The sequence below is a fragment of the Anoplolepis gracilipes genome, chromosome 13 (genome assembly GCF_047496725.1).
Source record: "Anoplolepis gracilipes chromosome 13, ASM4749672v1, whole genome shotgun sequence".
Classification (NCBI taxonomy): Eukaryota; Metazoa; Arthropoda; class Insecta; order Hymenoptera; family Formicidae; genus Anoplolepis; species Anoplolepis gracilipes.
In genome coordinates, this window is record NC_132982.1 from 9,058,436 (window position 1) to 9,075,071 (window position 16,636).

General features: G+C 28.0%; 1 protein-coding gene and 1 long non-coding RNA gene across 6 annotated transcripts in view; one reads left to right on the forward strand and one right to left on the reverse strand.

Moving 5' to 3' along the window:
* Positions 1–841: 841 nt before the first annotated feature.
* LOC140672422 (hormone-sensitive lipase-like) lies at positions 842–6,098 on the forward strand. 3 transcript variants are annotated; one of them, XM_072904581.1, is made up of 11 exons: positions 842–978; positions 1,638–2,082; positions 2,162–2,363; positions 2,423–2,636; positions 2,866–3,044; positions 3,889–4,171; positions 4,284–4,509; positions 4,716–4,885; positions 5,078–5,322; positions 5,433–5,558; positions 5,637–6,098. In XM_072904581.1, the coding sequence occupies exons 2-11, from the start codon at positions 1,721–1,723 to the stop codon at positions 5,703–5,705; spliced, it is 2,076 nt and encodes a 691-aa protein (XP_072760682.1). In that variant the 5' UTR covers positions 842–978; positions 1,638–1,720; the 3' UTR covers positions 5,706–6,098. The 3 variants fall into 3 exon arrangements, with proteins under 3 accessions (XP_072760682.1, XP_072760683.1, XP_072760681.1); XM_072904582.1 differs by having other exon boundaries at positions 933–2,082; positions 5,637–5,714; positions 5,839–6,098; XM_072904580.1 differs by having other exon boundaries at positions 933–2,082.
* A 501-nt stretch (positions 6,099–6,599) lies between these two features.
* LOC140672429 (uncharacterized) overlaps positions 6,600–16,636 on the reverse strand; it is a 70,520-nt gene continuing 60,483 nt past the window's right edge. For all 3 annotated transcript variants that reach the window (XR_012047893.1, XR_012047892.1, XR_012047891.1), the window contains one exon: positions 6,600–7,132. This is a non-coding gene — a long non-coding RNA (uncharacterized lncRNA). The remainder of the gene's footprint in view (positions 7,133–16,636) is intronic.

Here is a 16,636-nt window from a genome sequence, read left to right on the forward strand (position 1 = left end):
AAATATTATAGCTATTTTTAAAATTACAAAATAAACTCATAAAAAGATTCATAAAAACATGAAAATCAACTGCACAATTTCTATTCTGTCAATAATTTTTTTCTTGTACGTTTCTTTATATAAAATGTTGATTCAATACCATCCATCAATTACAAGAGTCCCTACCTATATCGTACTTCTGCTTTAATAACACACGGTATTCTAAGTTACCATAACTTTCATCATAAAAAGCTTGGTAAATGGTGCTATGAATATAATCATAGTGAAAATATTTTTCAGAGATTTCCCGCGAGACTCTTTAAATCAAACATTGTTAAATATCTCTATTAAATAAAGAATATAAAAAACGAAATAAAAAATTTTACTCATATTTATTAATATTGTAATATGTCAAACTTATTTTTAAACTACAAAATATTGTATATCTTACGTTAAATTATCTTCAAGAACCATTTTATCATATTTATCTCGCTAGACTATTATAAAATCTTTTTAGAGATATTCTATTCAATTGACAAGTTGATCGACATACTTTAAAGAATTTCTGAAATCACTTTTATATTAATCTCATTATTGATTTATTACAATTTATCGTGCAATTATTATGTAACGCGATCGTCATTAAAAAATTCCAAACACATACTTATATATCGCACACATATTGCATTTAATACGATGTAAAAGTATAAAAAAGTGTGGATCTTTAATGATGATTACATTACTACTTATATAAGACAACATGTTATCTGTCTGGCCGCTTAATATACATAAATAAGATAAAAATGTAGAATATTTTACACAATAGTCTCATTTGCATGTATACACATCAATCTTATTTGCATATCAATCTTGGTCGATTTGATCGGATTTTTTTATGGAAAGAGAAAAATATAGATACAACCGTTCTAGCAAATGAAGCGAGCAAATGATTCTCAGTTTATATCGTGAAGCGCGATTGTAAGAACGGTCACAACGACGGTAAGTTACTCATAAACTTGAGGCATTTTACTTCTATTTTTAATCTTTAATTTTGTCATAGATTTTTTATGTGGCTAAAGGTTTTCGATAAATTTAATTTATATAAGAATTGAGTTTCTACTTCAGAGGGATAAGCACAGTAAACAGTTTTCTACTAAAATTTTAAAAAAGAACTTTTAACAAACCTATAGATTAAGTAGATTTAAAAGAAGCTATCCTGACTATTTAATTTATTAAAGTAGATTGAAAATATTAAAATCAAAGGAAAAAACTCACGAGTGTCAAACGTCGAGTTTTATGTAACAAATAAGGCCAACTACATTCTGATATTGTGACCTATTTTTGATAAAATTTGTTTTATCGGAATATTAAACTGTGTAATCAAAATAAAATGCGATATATAAATATAACAGTGTATTAAATTGATTTTAATGAAAATCACGCATTAACTTAATTTAATTATATAATTATATAATTAAATTAAGTTAATGCGTGATAATTATATAATTATATAATTATATAATTTCAAAGTAAACATTGGCTTAGAATGACACAACATGTTTAAAGTCCAGTGTCAATTAGCAGACAATTATTAATAGTTGTTAAACTACACAAAGGTGCAGTTATTTATAATAGTCGCTCGTTAAATAATTTTATAGCTAGTCACAGCAAAAGCAAAGGTCAAAAGCAAAAAAGAAAACTTTATATCAGTCATTGTTACACGTTCGCTACGATCACTCAAATGTCGACGATCAACGATAATTTTAATAGAACATCCGAAAATATTGAATCGTTGCAATGGAATACTTTGCGAAAATTGTGTCGTGCTAGCGTGGAATACTTTACGTCTCATCGGAACAAAAACAGTGTTGTGCTGAAAGATGCACTACTGGTGATCTTAGAGCAGCTGGACGAATTGCAGCCGCTGTACAATGAAATAGCCAAGTTCGCGTCACATTTCGATTTCGACGAGGAAACTCCGGGAAATGGATACAGAAGTTTTCTCTCGATGGTCGACAAATGCATTATGTATTCCGAAAAGATCTGCCAAAAGATATATCGTCAGAGAAACTCCATGTTTTCCCGAAAGAGCCGTCACATAAAGTAATTGAAATTGTAGAAACTGAATATATCATTTTCATTTAAGGTATAACGCTTTGGATTATATACGTTTAATTTCCAGAAAAATAGAAGCATGCTGTCAGCTGTTAGTGACGTTACATATATCTTTGCAACAATTAAAAATAATGTATACATGGCAAACAGAAGTAATGAGCGATGGAAAATTATCACTATTCGTAATGAATCGTAACCGTCAAGAATATTTCAACATGGTGGAAAATATTAATCAATATTGTTTTTATGGTAGATGGATGGGATTTCAGGTATTTGTAAATAATATATAATATTTGTCAGAACAAGTTTACATAATTATATTTTTCAGTTTTGCAGTAGCATAGAAAAGGTATTTAGAAAGATAATGTTTGCTATGACATCTTATAGCGAGAGGTATTATAATAATGGTACAGTATTCGAACGATGTGGTAATGTTATCAAATATCTTTTGGATCCTGAAGTAAGAGCATGTCGTATTATTAATATGTCTCAGTATGCTGATATTTTTTTTCTCCAATCTTTTTGGAATCTAAGTGAACTAAGTAAGAAATAAAGAAATCACAAATTTTTAATGAATTAAATCTTAAAATATGTACATATAATATTTATAAATAAATATATTTAATGTACTTTATAATGTATACCTATATATATAATGGCTGAAAAAGCTAATATCTGTTTGTAACAAATGTCGATCAGACATTTAAAATTATTTTCTTAATTATACTTATATATTTAAATAATAAAATATGTATTATATTTGTTTTTTAGAAATACTATCCATAATAACTCCTTCGTTAGCTGTCAATCAACTAATACCTGTTCCACCTAAGGAATTAATCCTGCCTACTCTCGATGGTGGAACTGTTTCAGTTCCAATACCAAATAGCCACATTGGAAAGAAATCGATTCAACTTAGATTATTGAGTTCCAAAAGACGTCGAGGAATGGTAATATTTTAGTTTAAATATAGTATATGCACAAAATATTATATAATTAATTAAACCATTTATAGTAATTATATAAAATTATATAATATTAATCTAATACTTATATCGTCATTAATAGTTTAAAAAATTTATATAGCACGGATCATCTTGATCTTGACATATGTAGAGGGTTTATTATTACATATATATTATATATAAAAATGGAAAAGATAAAAAAATATTATGTTTTTACTGTCATGTTGCTATACTTACATAACTTGTTATCGATATAATCGTTCATTTTTCAAAATTTAAAATTTCTTTATTTATTGTCTCCCTTTTTTCAATTATTTAATATATGTATATATACACATCTATATTTTCGTACTTTTATGAATATTGTTTTTATATAACATATAGAATTTATTTATTCTTTACAATCATGTAAAATTCATGTTTTGTAAGACTCAAATTATCACATTTAATACCATTAACAATATCAACTTTTTTTATTAATAAATACATTTTTGCTAATGAATAACTTTTTAATGATAAATAATGAACAATGATAAAAATCTATCCAATATTTATCACTCTAACAATATATATAAAAGTCTAAATAATCCATGCTATATAAGTTTTTATAAACAATTACTACATCTTATAATATGTATATATTCATTAGAAAATTACAAAATTAATAATTATATCATTAATTTAAATATAAAAATTATCTATTATATAAATTATATGATAAATAGAGTTAATAGAATTATAGAATTTAATAGAGATTAATTAATAGAGATTAAAAATATTTAGCTAAAGAGAGTAATAATATTATTTGTTGATACAATAATTTATCAAGATCGGATCTGAAAGTAGAGAGAGAGAATTACACGATCTATGCGACGATCTAATTATTCATACTCACGGAGGTGCATTCGTCGCACTGACATCACAATCGGACGTAATATACTTACATAAATGGGCTACGATGCTCGACGTACCAATCTTGAGCATAGATTACAGTTTAGCCCCGCAAGCTCCCTATCCACGTGCGCTTGAAGAGATAGTGTATGCTTACGCATGGGCGTTAAAGCATTCAAGTACATTACTCGGAAGTACAGCAAAAAAAGTGATATTTACCGGTAAGAGAAAAATAAACTTTATTTTTCATTTGTCTGTAATATGTATAATAGCATTTGATTATTTTCGATGCAGTAGAAACTTGAGAATTTTATAAATCATATTTTTCGACAGGTGAGTCCGCGGGAGGTAATTTAAACTTGGGAGCAATCTTTAAATGTCTACAATTAAATATAAAAAAACCTGATGGTATTTTTATGGCTTACGCGCCGGTACTTATCGATTACAACGTTCTTTCATCGTCTCGTATGCTCCTTTATACTGATCCGTTATTAGTATCTGGTTTTATAGTGCGAGCCTGTATAGCTTATGCAGGAGTTGATAATGAAGAACTTACAGAGTACGAAACTTTAGTTAATATTATTATAATCTTTTTTTAAATTAAAGTATATATATATTTTTATATAATGAAGATCAAAAAATGTTTATAGAAAGTGCAAAAAAAAATAAAAAAACAAAGATTAATTATTTCACACTATTGCATGTCATTATCTAAAAAAAATGGTTGTATATAATACAATTAATTAATATAATAACATAATGCAGGAAATCTAAGAATGAAGAATGCGCCAAATCGGATACAGAATCTTCTGCCGAAATTAACAAAAATGACCTTACCTTGTATCCAAACGAAGACAACACGAACAGCGCGTCAAAATTAGCATCCTCAACATCCGATTCAATGTTAAATGCTGTCAGCGTAACAGAGGACGATGGTATATACAAATCGAACATATTCTCGCATAATATTTATATTGTATCTTGTTAATACATATCTTATTTTTCTTATTATCGTAAATTTTGAAAAAAAAATCTCAATAGATATCGAAAATCTGAAAAAGCAGGCAAAGTCTCGAGAATTTATTAAAACATTTTTATAAATATATAATAAAATTTCATCATTTCAGTGTCGTCACATATTGCGGAAAATAGCAGTGTCAGCAGAGATAGTAACGTTTCAGAGCGAAATGACAAATTGTGGTCTCGGTTCAAGCAATATGTCAGCGGAAGAAATGATAAGAATGTCAGACAACTTGGTGTAAAAGATACAATAACAATTGAGAAAGACATTACGATGCTTAAGGATCCGTTCATAAGTCCTTACCTTGCATCAGACGATATATTAGCTCGTTTACCATCTATTAAGATAATGGTATTCTTTTGTACATTCTTTCAATAATATGAAATAATGCGTCTTGTTTTAATTACTTTAATTAAGATTGATAATATTGAGAGCATCTCAAACATATAATTTGCTTTTAGACAACAGAGTTTGATCCTTGTCTCGATGATTGCATTATGTTTGCGAGGAAGCTTCGCTCGCTTGACAACAAAGTTACGCTGGATATATTGCCAGATTTGCCACATGGATTTCTTCATTTCTTAAATGTAAAACTTTTTTTACTTTATATGAATGAATATAAATCATCACGATATATCGCTTTATTTTATTGGTTTTTGTCGTAGGTTTCGAAAGAAGCGATGGAAGGTGTTGAACTTTCTATGAGAAAAATAAAAGAGTTGCTAGAACCATAACAGTGTGTTGTATGAAACATTTTTTCTATTTTTTAAAATATATATATTAAATCGAATTTCTTTAATTAAATATATATTATATCTAAAGTAAACAAGAAACGTACTTTAAAATCGCAATAATTTGCCCTTATAGGAGGAATATAATTGTATCTAAGTGCAGTCAAGTTGATATTTTCAACTATATATGGTAACTATTAATAAGGTTTGTAGATTTAATAAATAATGCTTTGCACTAGTAATTTTTTTATATGTATCATCTGTTTTATTATTAATATTATGTATTGTAAAGGCATTATTTAAAACGATTGGAATGTTAGATGTTTTAACTAATGTTTAACCAGATTTTAAAAAAGAAATCCAGAGAACGTGTAAACATATATACATAAAGAGATAGTTTTATAAATAAATATATTTATAAAACTATCTCTAATTTAATATTACATGTTAATTTTTTTATATATAAGTTTACATTTAGAAATACAGCATCTTCATAAAATGTTATTTACCTTCATAAATGTTAGTTACATTCAAAAATTCATAGAAGTTTCTTTTTTTATATGTTTTTTTTTCTATATATGCTATGCATTCTATTTTTATATATTCTATATATTTTGTACATTTTATATCATAATTTTTAATATGCAAATTATGTTCAGATGAAAAAAAAATCTCTTATAAAATACTTTACAAGTTTAAATAACTTACTTAATATCAGAAATATATGATTAGATAAAAGATAACTAATTTAAATTCCTATAAAAAAGTTACTTTCATAATTGTCAAAATTCATCAGATTAAATTGCAAAAATTTTAAATTTAAAAATTTAATATTATGTATTGTTGTGAATAAAATAAATAACTCATTTTATTACGCATAAATATTAAGTCGTTCAATTCGTGTCTAAACTTGGAGTAACTTTGTATTAAAAATTTCTTTTTTTCTTTCTTTCTTGTGCAAACTATTATAACAATTTTTAAAATATACAATCACAATTGAGCTCAACAAGATATGCATGCAAACTTGACAATTTCTACTGTATCGATAGTTATTTTCCTGCACGTTTCATGTATAAAATATTGACTCAGTACCATCCATCGATTGCAAGAGTCTCTACTTATGTCACTCTACTTTAACAACGCACAGTATTTTAAATTAACATACTGTTCGAGAAACTTGGTAGATGGTGCTACGAATGTAATCATAGTGAAAATATTTTCCGGAGATTTCCCGCGAGACTCTTTGGATCGAACCTCCCCCTCCCCTTTCATCTCAAACTCTGTAGGTTACTTTCATATTCAGCGTACGAGGGACCGAGAACTGACCCTATATGAAGGGTGGCTTTGTGGTTCGTGGAATGGAGGCTTCACCCTTCGTAAAGGGGGTGGAGAGATGCTACAATGCCGTCCGAATCTGGATGCGCCATTTTCTGAAACAGAAAACAAAGTAGCATGATTAAAAAAAATTTTCAAATAATTGGATAAGGACTATAATTATTAATTTTATATGAAAATTACGGGAATTAGATTTACACACAAATATCATAATATTCGGAATTTCATATTACTCGGAATATACACAAGACAAAAAGAAAAGAAATACATAAATAAAGAAAAAGAAATGTACAGAGAAAATACTTTAGTAATATCGAATATCTTTGTATTCAAACTATCGGATTATAAAAGTTTTAATTATATTAATCATTTTTATAAAATATAAAAAAATCATTTAGTAATCGAATATTACAGGTTGCATTAGATTAATATAACTCTTTTCTAAAGTGTGCTTTAGTCTTTATGATTCTTCAAAATTATAATAAAATTTTTAAAACTGTAGAATGTTGAAAAAAAAATTCGTATAACTCTATATTAGCGTTTTTTAATTTTAAAGTTCAATACATCGGTATAAAAACAGCTCTTATAAATTTCTCATACATAATTACAATATAGAGACATACATTAATTAAAACAAGATAGAAAAAGGTATATACTAAATTCGAAATATATATAATCTTAATACATTGCTATTTCTTAGCCAATAATGCTAAATAAACTTATTATTGTAGAATTGTCATTATTTTAATCAACGTTATATCGATTAGTCACAAAGATTTTTTCAACGTTATTCGTTTTTACAATATTTTTATATTATTGTAAGAGAAAAGAGAAAGAGGCAACAAAGCTTTTTGATAATTCTATAATTATCTGTTTAATAATATAAATATAAATAATGCAAAAATAAGAAACAAATAAATCAATATAATTGTCATCACTTAACATGTTTATATCAGCAACAAATTCCATTTATTAATATACGTATGTAATAATTAATAACATATATTTTTTCGATCTTATATTATCTAAAAATTTAGAATTTGCGATTTCTTTGTCCCAATTGGTGGCGCCGCCTGTAGTTCGCAAGATTACCATTCTTGCTACCATTTTCTCTGAGTTACATGATATTACGCTTGCTATTTGCGCTTCAATGGACAATCACACGCCAAACACATTTATACAATTTTCTAATTGATAGTCTTTTATTAAAATCTTATTGTGTTTGCTTTGCGTTAAAATTAATCTTAATTGAAAGTAGTATCATCATAATTTTGATATTACAATGTTAATACAATACCAATTATATCTGATTGAAATTCTTTTATAAAATGTAAATATTGATTATTAATTATCGAGCATTAACATTCTTTTATTATATATTTATTTTTGTATTAATTGCATAAAGTTTTGTGATATTCATGTAATATTGATGAGGCATTGAATTTAATAGTATTTGTTGCAAATGCAGTTATAAATTTTAATCTACATGAATGTTTTATATTCTTGTTATTTGTCTTTCTTTCCGTCAGTAGTGTTTAATTCATAATTATATATTTTTGTCTTAAGAAAAAAAGTTCTCAACACCATAAATGAAACAAAAACATCTTGAATTATAGAATTATGTCCAATTAATTTTTAATATCAATTAATTATTATTATAGTTTGTATAAAACATTTAATAAAATATTTATTATATATTCTAATAGTTTTAAGTAAATAAAAAAAGAATCATAATAACTTTTATCATAAAAAATATATCAAACTCCATTTGTATCTCTTTTATATGTTCTATCTTTTAAAAGCATTAAACTACATTAACTTTAAGAAAATAATTTTCATACATTCATTTAATAATAAACATAATGTGTATAAAATTTAATTGTTATTTTTATCGTTATTTTCTAAATTTACACAAAGAGAACATGATTTTCGTTCGAGAAAACATATGTAGAAAGCATTAAATTCTTTGAAAATAAAAACTAATAATAAATAATTTTAATAAATTTTAAAATCATAACTTTTATTTTAAAGCACATTATATAATTCCTATAGATTTTTTTACATTAAAATAAATTTGATTCGTAAATTAGCGGATCTTGTCAAGATTTTGAAATTGCATAAAGTAGAAAAAAGGCAATTTTGTCTATATTTATAAATCTATTCAGAAAAACAAACTAAATATATTTTTTATTTATACTTACAGCAAACTAAAAAAAAATTTTTTTTGAAATTTTTTCCTTAAAAAAAGCTTCTCTCATATTAAAATATAAAGATATTATATATTTTATATTAATAGGAAAATCAATATGAAAATTATATACCGTTTCTACTATATTTTAATATTAAAAAATATCAATTTTATTTATAGTAATACTATTAGAAGTATAAAAAAAAATTGTAACGACTCATCACTTTTTAAGCAACTAACAATACCTAACGAGTTAGGTAACATTACTTTTCAGAAAAATAACAAACCGAAAATGAGTCACTTTAATAAAATAACTACACTCCCAACTTTATATCTAAATAAATTTTAATTAGAAGATTTTTACATTTCTGGGCAGGAGTGCTTGCGCATTGTCAGCTTCGAAATATCGAAGAGCATTGCAGCGGCCATAAGAGCGGTCCCTGGGAATATTCATGCGGGGGCCGGGTCCGAATTCTAGAGGACTCTAGCGCCTGTCGAGGCGACTATTTCGCGGAAATAGTATAATTCTGTTGGCCGTAAAGGTTAAACGAGGGTTCTCGGTCTTCAATTATCAGAGACCGTCCGCAGGCTGTAGAAAAAGATGCTGGAGTATTCTTAAGGCTCCCTCGGCTCCTCTCGACGATCAGTCAAGTCTCATAACTAAGGTCGACCGTTAACGTTTACGACCTGCGAGCTATAATACGTGAAAACGTTGATCGGACTTGACGCCCGCGTTAAATGAAAAAAAAAAAGTCAGTCTGTCGCGTCGAATAGATTGAGACTCGTATATCGAGCGACCTTTGTTATTTAATTAAGAACGAAGCTGCACACAAATGGCATCGATTGAATGGAATGTATGTACTAACACTAAGAGTTGAAATGGAAAGCGTAAGAAACTTCATCAAATATTATAACTTTTTATGATGGAAGAAACCAAGTTATCGCTCAGAACATTACACGATAATGTTCCGTGTTAAAGCACCGAGGAAGAATGTGCCATCGTTACTTATGAAAAATTCAAAGAGATCTTTTGGTGAGAAAAGAAAGCACGTGTTTAACGTAAAGCATGATACATGAAATATACTGTCAGTATAATATTCCGCTCTTCTATTCGTTTCTTATTAATTATCTATAAGCATTCCACAATTCATATCTACAAATCTGTCTCGCTGAAATAACTCGAGATGCGATACACTTCTGCCTCGTGAAAGAGTGACCTCACAATTTTCAAAAAAAATATAATCGTGTGATGAGAGTGTTGATAAAAAATGAACTTATTTATATATTAATATATATATAATATTAAATAAATATATCCCTACATTAGTACTTTTTCACCGATTTTATTAGATGCCCAGGTCAAAATTGTTGTTGTTTTTTTTTTTATAAGATCATAAAATAAAAAAGATTAACTTAAGAATAACGTAATCTTATTTCGATCATATCTCTTATGATTTTTCTTATTATCGATACATATACGAAGAGATTTTCCCACTAACTTAAAAAAATTATTTAATAACTTATTTAATATAATTAATTATTATTTATTTTTTACATTCTCAATCGTCTAATAATTATATAATTTATATCATTAATTGAATAGTCTAATTTACTATCAGAATGGGTGGCTGAAGTAACAGATAATATTGTAGAAAAATTATCAGCGAAAAATTATTTTTCGATTATAAGCAGTTATGCATCGATAATTCCCGATCGTTGAAAAAATATGCAAGTAATGAAAACTAATCGACAGTATAAAGTACACTACTGATAAAAGTAGATAGAGCGATTAAAAGAGATAAGATAACTAGAAATAAAAACAATAATGTTATAAACGTACACGAAAATATATTAGTCAAAGCACGGCAAACATCGCCTTCTTGCTCTTTTATTTTATTATTTAATCTTTTAAGTTAAGTAATAATCAGTATTGATTAAGCATAAAGTAATTTTATCAACGCAAATTTAAGGCAAACAAAAAATCATTGCCGTAAGTTTTTTAAAACTCTATAAAAAAATAATTAAAAACGCGCAAATATGATCGAAAAAAAAAAAACGAAATAATATCTTGAAAGTGAAGTGTAAAGCATTTTTATATAAAATATAATTAATAATAATAATTTATAAAATATAATTTTTATATAAATTAAAACTTTATATAAATGAATAATATTAAAGAAACTTGTATACTTTTATTTCTTTCTCCTGTGTTCAATTATAATAACAAATTAATCGCTAATTCTTTTCAAGACCACCAGTCGTGATGCGTGAGTATTTAGACGCGATTTGAAAATCGCAATCCGTCGAATCCGGAAATAAAAATATTTACGACACTGTCATTTCCGTAACTGTCGCGTACGAGAAACTCAAGCAAGTGGAATAAACACGTATCTCTCTGAGACATATGTATCCACGAGTTTTTTTAGAACTAACGGTCTCCGATTCTGTACCACAGAGCGTAGTTTCCTCTCGACTTTAAGCGAAAGAGAGGGAAAGTGTTGAACTGTCTCTCTCGTCTCTATCATCCACAGAAAAGTCGATCCCTCCTGTCCCGTTTCCTCGAGCTCCCTTTTCCCTTTCTTTCTGCTACAGCGAGTCTCTCCCGGAAAAGCCGGCACGCGGATCCTCGCGGCGGCAAAGGTTTCGCTCAAGGCGTTGCCACTGGCAACCGATAAAACTGCGGAAGACCCTCCTGATCTCCTTTCGAAGAAACTCGCCAGGAATTTTGGCCGCGATCGGCCCAGTTATTGAGCGAGCTTATTAAGAAAGACCGTTCGCCTGCGAGAATCGCTATTAAGATATTGGCAAAAATAATTTCTTCTCATTTTGTTTCTACTTCTACTGTATGAAAAAAATGCTTTTACAAATGTGCCTGTATGTGTATAGATTTTAAATATGCGAATGGCTAATAGAATTAATTAACAAGTTAAATATTTCTCTTTTCTTTCAGTATATGTAGTATATTTCAAAATGCGTATCAGATTCATCCAATAAGTATGAGTCTGTTGGAAAAATCATAAACTGAGACAAAAGTAAAGTCATGATCAAGCTTCACTTAAGGAGGAATAGGTAGTCAGAAGGGCGAAAAAATAGAGTTTTTCTCGAATTTTTTATAAAAAAACGAATGAAGTTATTTATTCAGAAACTTTTGCATGATATTAAGTAACATTTGAAGAACATTTGGTAATTTTTTCATAAAAAAATAACAATAATTATAGCAGTTGTGAATATTTTACTGAAAAAACTTGTTTTTCAGGTGGACATGATAACTTGAGACAGCATCATCTGAAATAAACAAACCAAAAAGATTTCGTTAGTAGATGACCTTGTCTTCCATGTAAATGAAGGATTTTTTTTTTTTTTTTTATGATTAGAACTTGTTTTACAAAAATAAAATGGTCGATTTTTAAACAAAAATCGTCACTTTCACTTCAAAGTTTTCTAAAAAATTCAAAATTTAATTTCTTTCAAAATCCTTCGTTCACACGGAAGACAAGGTCATCTACTAACGAAATCTTTTTGGTTTGTTTACTTCAGATGATCCTGTCTCAAGTTATCATGTTCACCTGAAAAACAAGTTTTTTCAGTAAAATATTCACAACTGCTATAATTATTGTTATTTTTTTATGAAAAAATTACCAAATGTTCTTCAAATGTTACTTAATATCATGCAAAAGTTTCTGAATAAATAACTTCATTCGTTTTTTTATAAAAAATTCGAGAAAAACCCTATTTTTTCGCCCTTCTGACTACCTATTCCCCCTTAATATTATAATAAAATTTACAAATTTTTTTCTTTTATTTCCCGATACATATACATATAACATGTACACGATAAATATTTCTCAGAAACAAACTTAATATTCAGTGTATTAAAGAAAGTTAGATACTTTTATTCTTCAAATTAATATCAATTGTAGCGTTTATATCATAAAAATCATATTATGTCATTAAATAAATGAAGAGAGAGAAATACACAAACTTTTCAGGAAATAAAATCCATTGTTGTATGATCGCTTCTGAGAGACATAGCCACGATTTCCGGGAGCAGCAGAGAGGGGTAGCCATCGACCCCTCGCATTGGGTCGGGAAAATACAAGCGGGGTCGATATCGAATAGGGGGGAAGGTGGAACTAAACACTCCCCCAAAGAGCTTTAATGCGTCTCGTGAGTTTTCCACGCGGTACACGCGTAAACGTAGTCGTAAAAATCGTAACAAAACGTGCAAGAGAAAATCGGTATCTTTTTAAACTTTTTATTACATCTCTTTAGCAAAGCATCTTTAGCAAAAACTTAATTAAATGAAATTTTTTATTGCAATGATAATATATAATAATCAGAATTATAATCTATAGAGAAATATATTTTTAAAAAATACACATTAATGAAAAATATTCTCAGAATTTCTCTCATAAAAATCTTTAAATTTTCTATAAAAATTCTAAAACAACTTTCTCAGAAAATGTTAAGATATATGAAAATTGGCACACTTGTCAGAAATGTTTAGGAAAGAAATCTAAAAATTTGTGAGTATAAATTCACATTATTTCTTGTATTTTTTCAAATAAGTATATCTGAAAACGTCTGAAATATTTTTAGAAATTGGAGAAATTCACGATTTATTCAGCTTTTATTTGTCTGTCTTTGAATGCATTTTATTTAGCGATACAAAAACGCAAGCATCATTCTATCTTTATTTTCCATTGGACATCGGACAAAAGTAGAAAGACGTGTTAACGGAAATCAACGTATGTTTCATCCTATCCTTGTTCGATGTTTAGCGGAAAAATAAAAATAGAATAATGCTTGTGTTAATTTGTATCGCTAAATGTGAAACCTCACTCAAAAACAGGGCAAATATAAAAAAAGCTGATAAATTGCGGATTTTCAAAAATATTTCGTTAAATGAAGCACATTAAAATTCACTCATATAAATATTCTGAATAATAAGAAATATATTCTACATTCTAATCGTAAATAAATTTTGTAAGAATGTATAATATGTATAAATGTAAAATATTCTGAGGTTTCTTTCCTATAATTTTTTTTTAAATATTTAAAAATTTGAATAAAATCTGATTTTTTTTAGAATTCTTCATAAATTAAATTTTGAAAAATTTCTAAAATTTTCTAGAAAATTATAAGATTTTTTAACCAGAGACAAAAATTTGCTTCTCACTTTTTCAGCTTTAAAGTTTATTGTTATTAACTTTATTTAAATCATTTTTCTAATAGTGAATATCATCAATGTTATTGAATCGATACGACGCCTATGCTTGTTTCACGCGTGAGTGCGAGACGGATAAGCAGTAAGTAAAAGTACGACGAGGAAGGTGTTGCACGTGCTTCTGGTTCTCCGAAATGGCCGGTTCAGGAAGGACATCGGCCCGGTTTCCATCGGCCGTGCCGCGCAGTCGAGATCTCAAAGAGAAGGCACGCCATTTGCGATCGTACAAAAAAAAAAAAGAAGAAAAGGAGTAGAGGAACAAACGGATCTATGGGAGCGATTCCCCCTTTTTCTACGGGGTCGTTACCCCTTTTTCGAATTTAGGTCACCATCCCGAGGACGCTTCGCGTTGTAATGACGAAGAATTCCAGGGTGTCTACTCAAATTTTGTAAAAATATTCCCGCAAAATTCTCTGATTTTCCACGTATTTTTGATATATAAAACTATCGTAGAATTTTCAAACGCTTAAAATCTGATAAGAAATGCTTAAAAAAATCAATAAAGAAAGCAAGACGCAATAAACTTGACATCTGTTTGAAATTTTTTTTTTTGTTCAATAGTCAGAACTATTTGTTTTATCCAAAAACTCTAGAAAAATACTTTATTAAAAATAAACCCAAAACTCTCGACAATTAATAAATTTCCACGAAGTGAGACGCCAGTTTTACACACATGGCTGACTGTTTACAAGATGAAGAGCAAAATGATCAAAAAAAGAATTTTCGAAAAAATTCCCTGAATCCTAATAAAATTCCACGAGACTTCTGATTTTTCCAGATACAAAAGAAATCTTTGAATCTTTCATTTTTTCAGGTTTTCCATGTTTTTCCAGAGAGTAGACACCCTGAATTCGATTACGAATATGCAGATTTTTCGTGATTTTTCTCCTATAAAATGGTAAAGTAGCTGTCCACGATTCGTGAGAACATTATTATAATATAATAATCGCGAGTACTATTTAAAGTCTAACGAGTAATAAATTTATTCTTTTTTAATATACTTATAAATTCGATTATTAGTAATTTTTTTTTTTTTTTTTTTTTTTTTTTTTGTTAAGTTTCCGTGATGTGTATTCGATGATTTCACGCGTGACTCAAATACTGCTGTTTCCGAACGTTCACGTTTTAAAAAGGATTTCTAGTACCAGTACAAGATATAATATCGCGTGCATGCAGGTTAGACACACACGGCTGACATGTAACACACGTACAAGACTGCCTGTGAAACGAGAGAAGATCTCGTTAACCATTCAGCTGTACCTGGCACGCCCATTCATCCCCCTCACTAAACCTCCGCAAGAAAGTTCCTCATAGAGTACTTCCGGGTTGGAAACTAATTTGCTGAACCGTTGAGAGAAAAATAACCGTCCTCTTTCTGATTCACTTACTTTCCATTTTCGTACAGAATTATCGTAAATTTATTGCCCTTCTCTAAGAAATATAATACATGTGGCAGACAGAGATTAACAGAAATTTCTTTTGTAAAATTAAATTTTCTTTAGAAATCACAGATTTAGCCTCAGCTATCTAGATTCTATATTAGATTTTTGATTCTTTTATCAGTACCGTTTTATTATTTATAAACGCGATTAGATAAATAATCTTCTTTTAGTTTCTTTCACAGAGTATAAATAGTAGAAACATAGGAAAAAATATTTAAAATAAAATAGAAAAAAATAAAATGCAACATACATTTTGATATTGAATATATAAAGAATTGAATTACTTTATTCCTTTTTTTTGAAAAAAAAATATATAGAAAAAATAGAAACAAATACAGGAAAAAATTAAGGAAATGTTGATTTTTGTTTTACAATTGTATTTAAATTTGATTATTCGTAAAAGAGATTCAAAATTTCTGGTTGTAAATTATTTTATACTCGCAATTGTAAATCGCTATTGTTTTTCGTATTTCTATCACGTGTGTCAATTGATTTATTCGCGCAATTTTTTACTTAATTTCAACATCGAATACTTTATCTGCTTTTATAAATCGCCAGTCATTTTTCTTTTAAAGATCTTTAGGTATATCATATTATTTGTCAATTTTTCCCTCGAGCCTGGACTTTCGAATTTCGAAATACGGGTGATGCTACACTCTAGGCTCTTCAAAAAATTTCGTTTTACCTACTGACAAATCGTAGCTCAGGTAGCGGAAGGTTACTTCGCCGAGAGAAAAGCCTC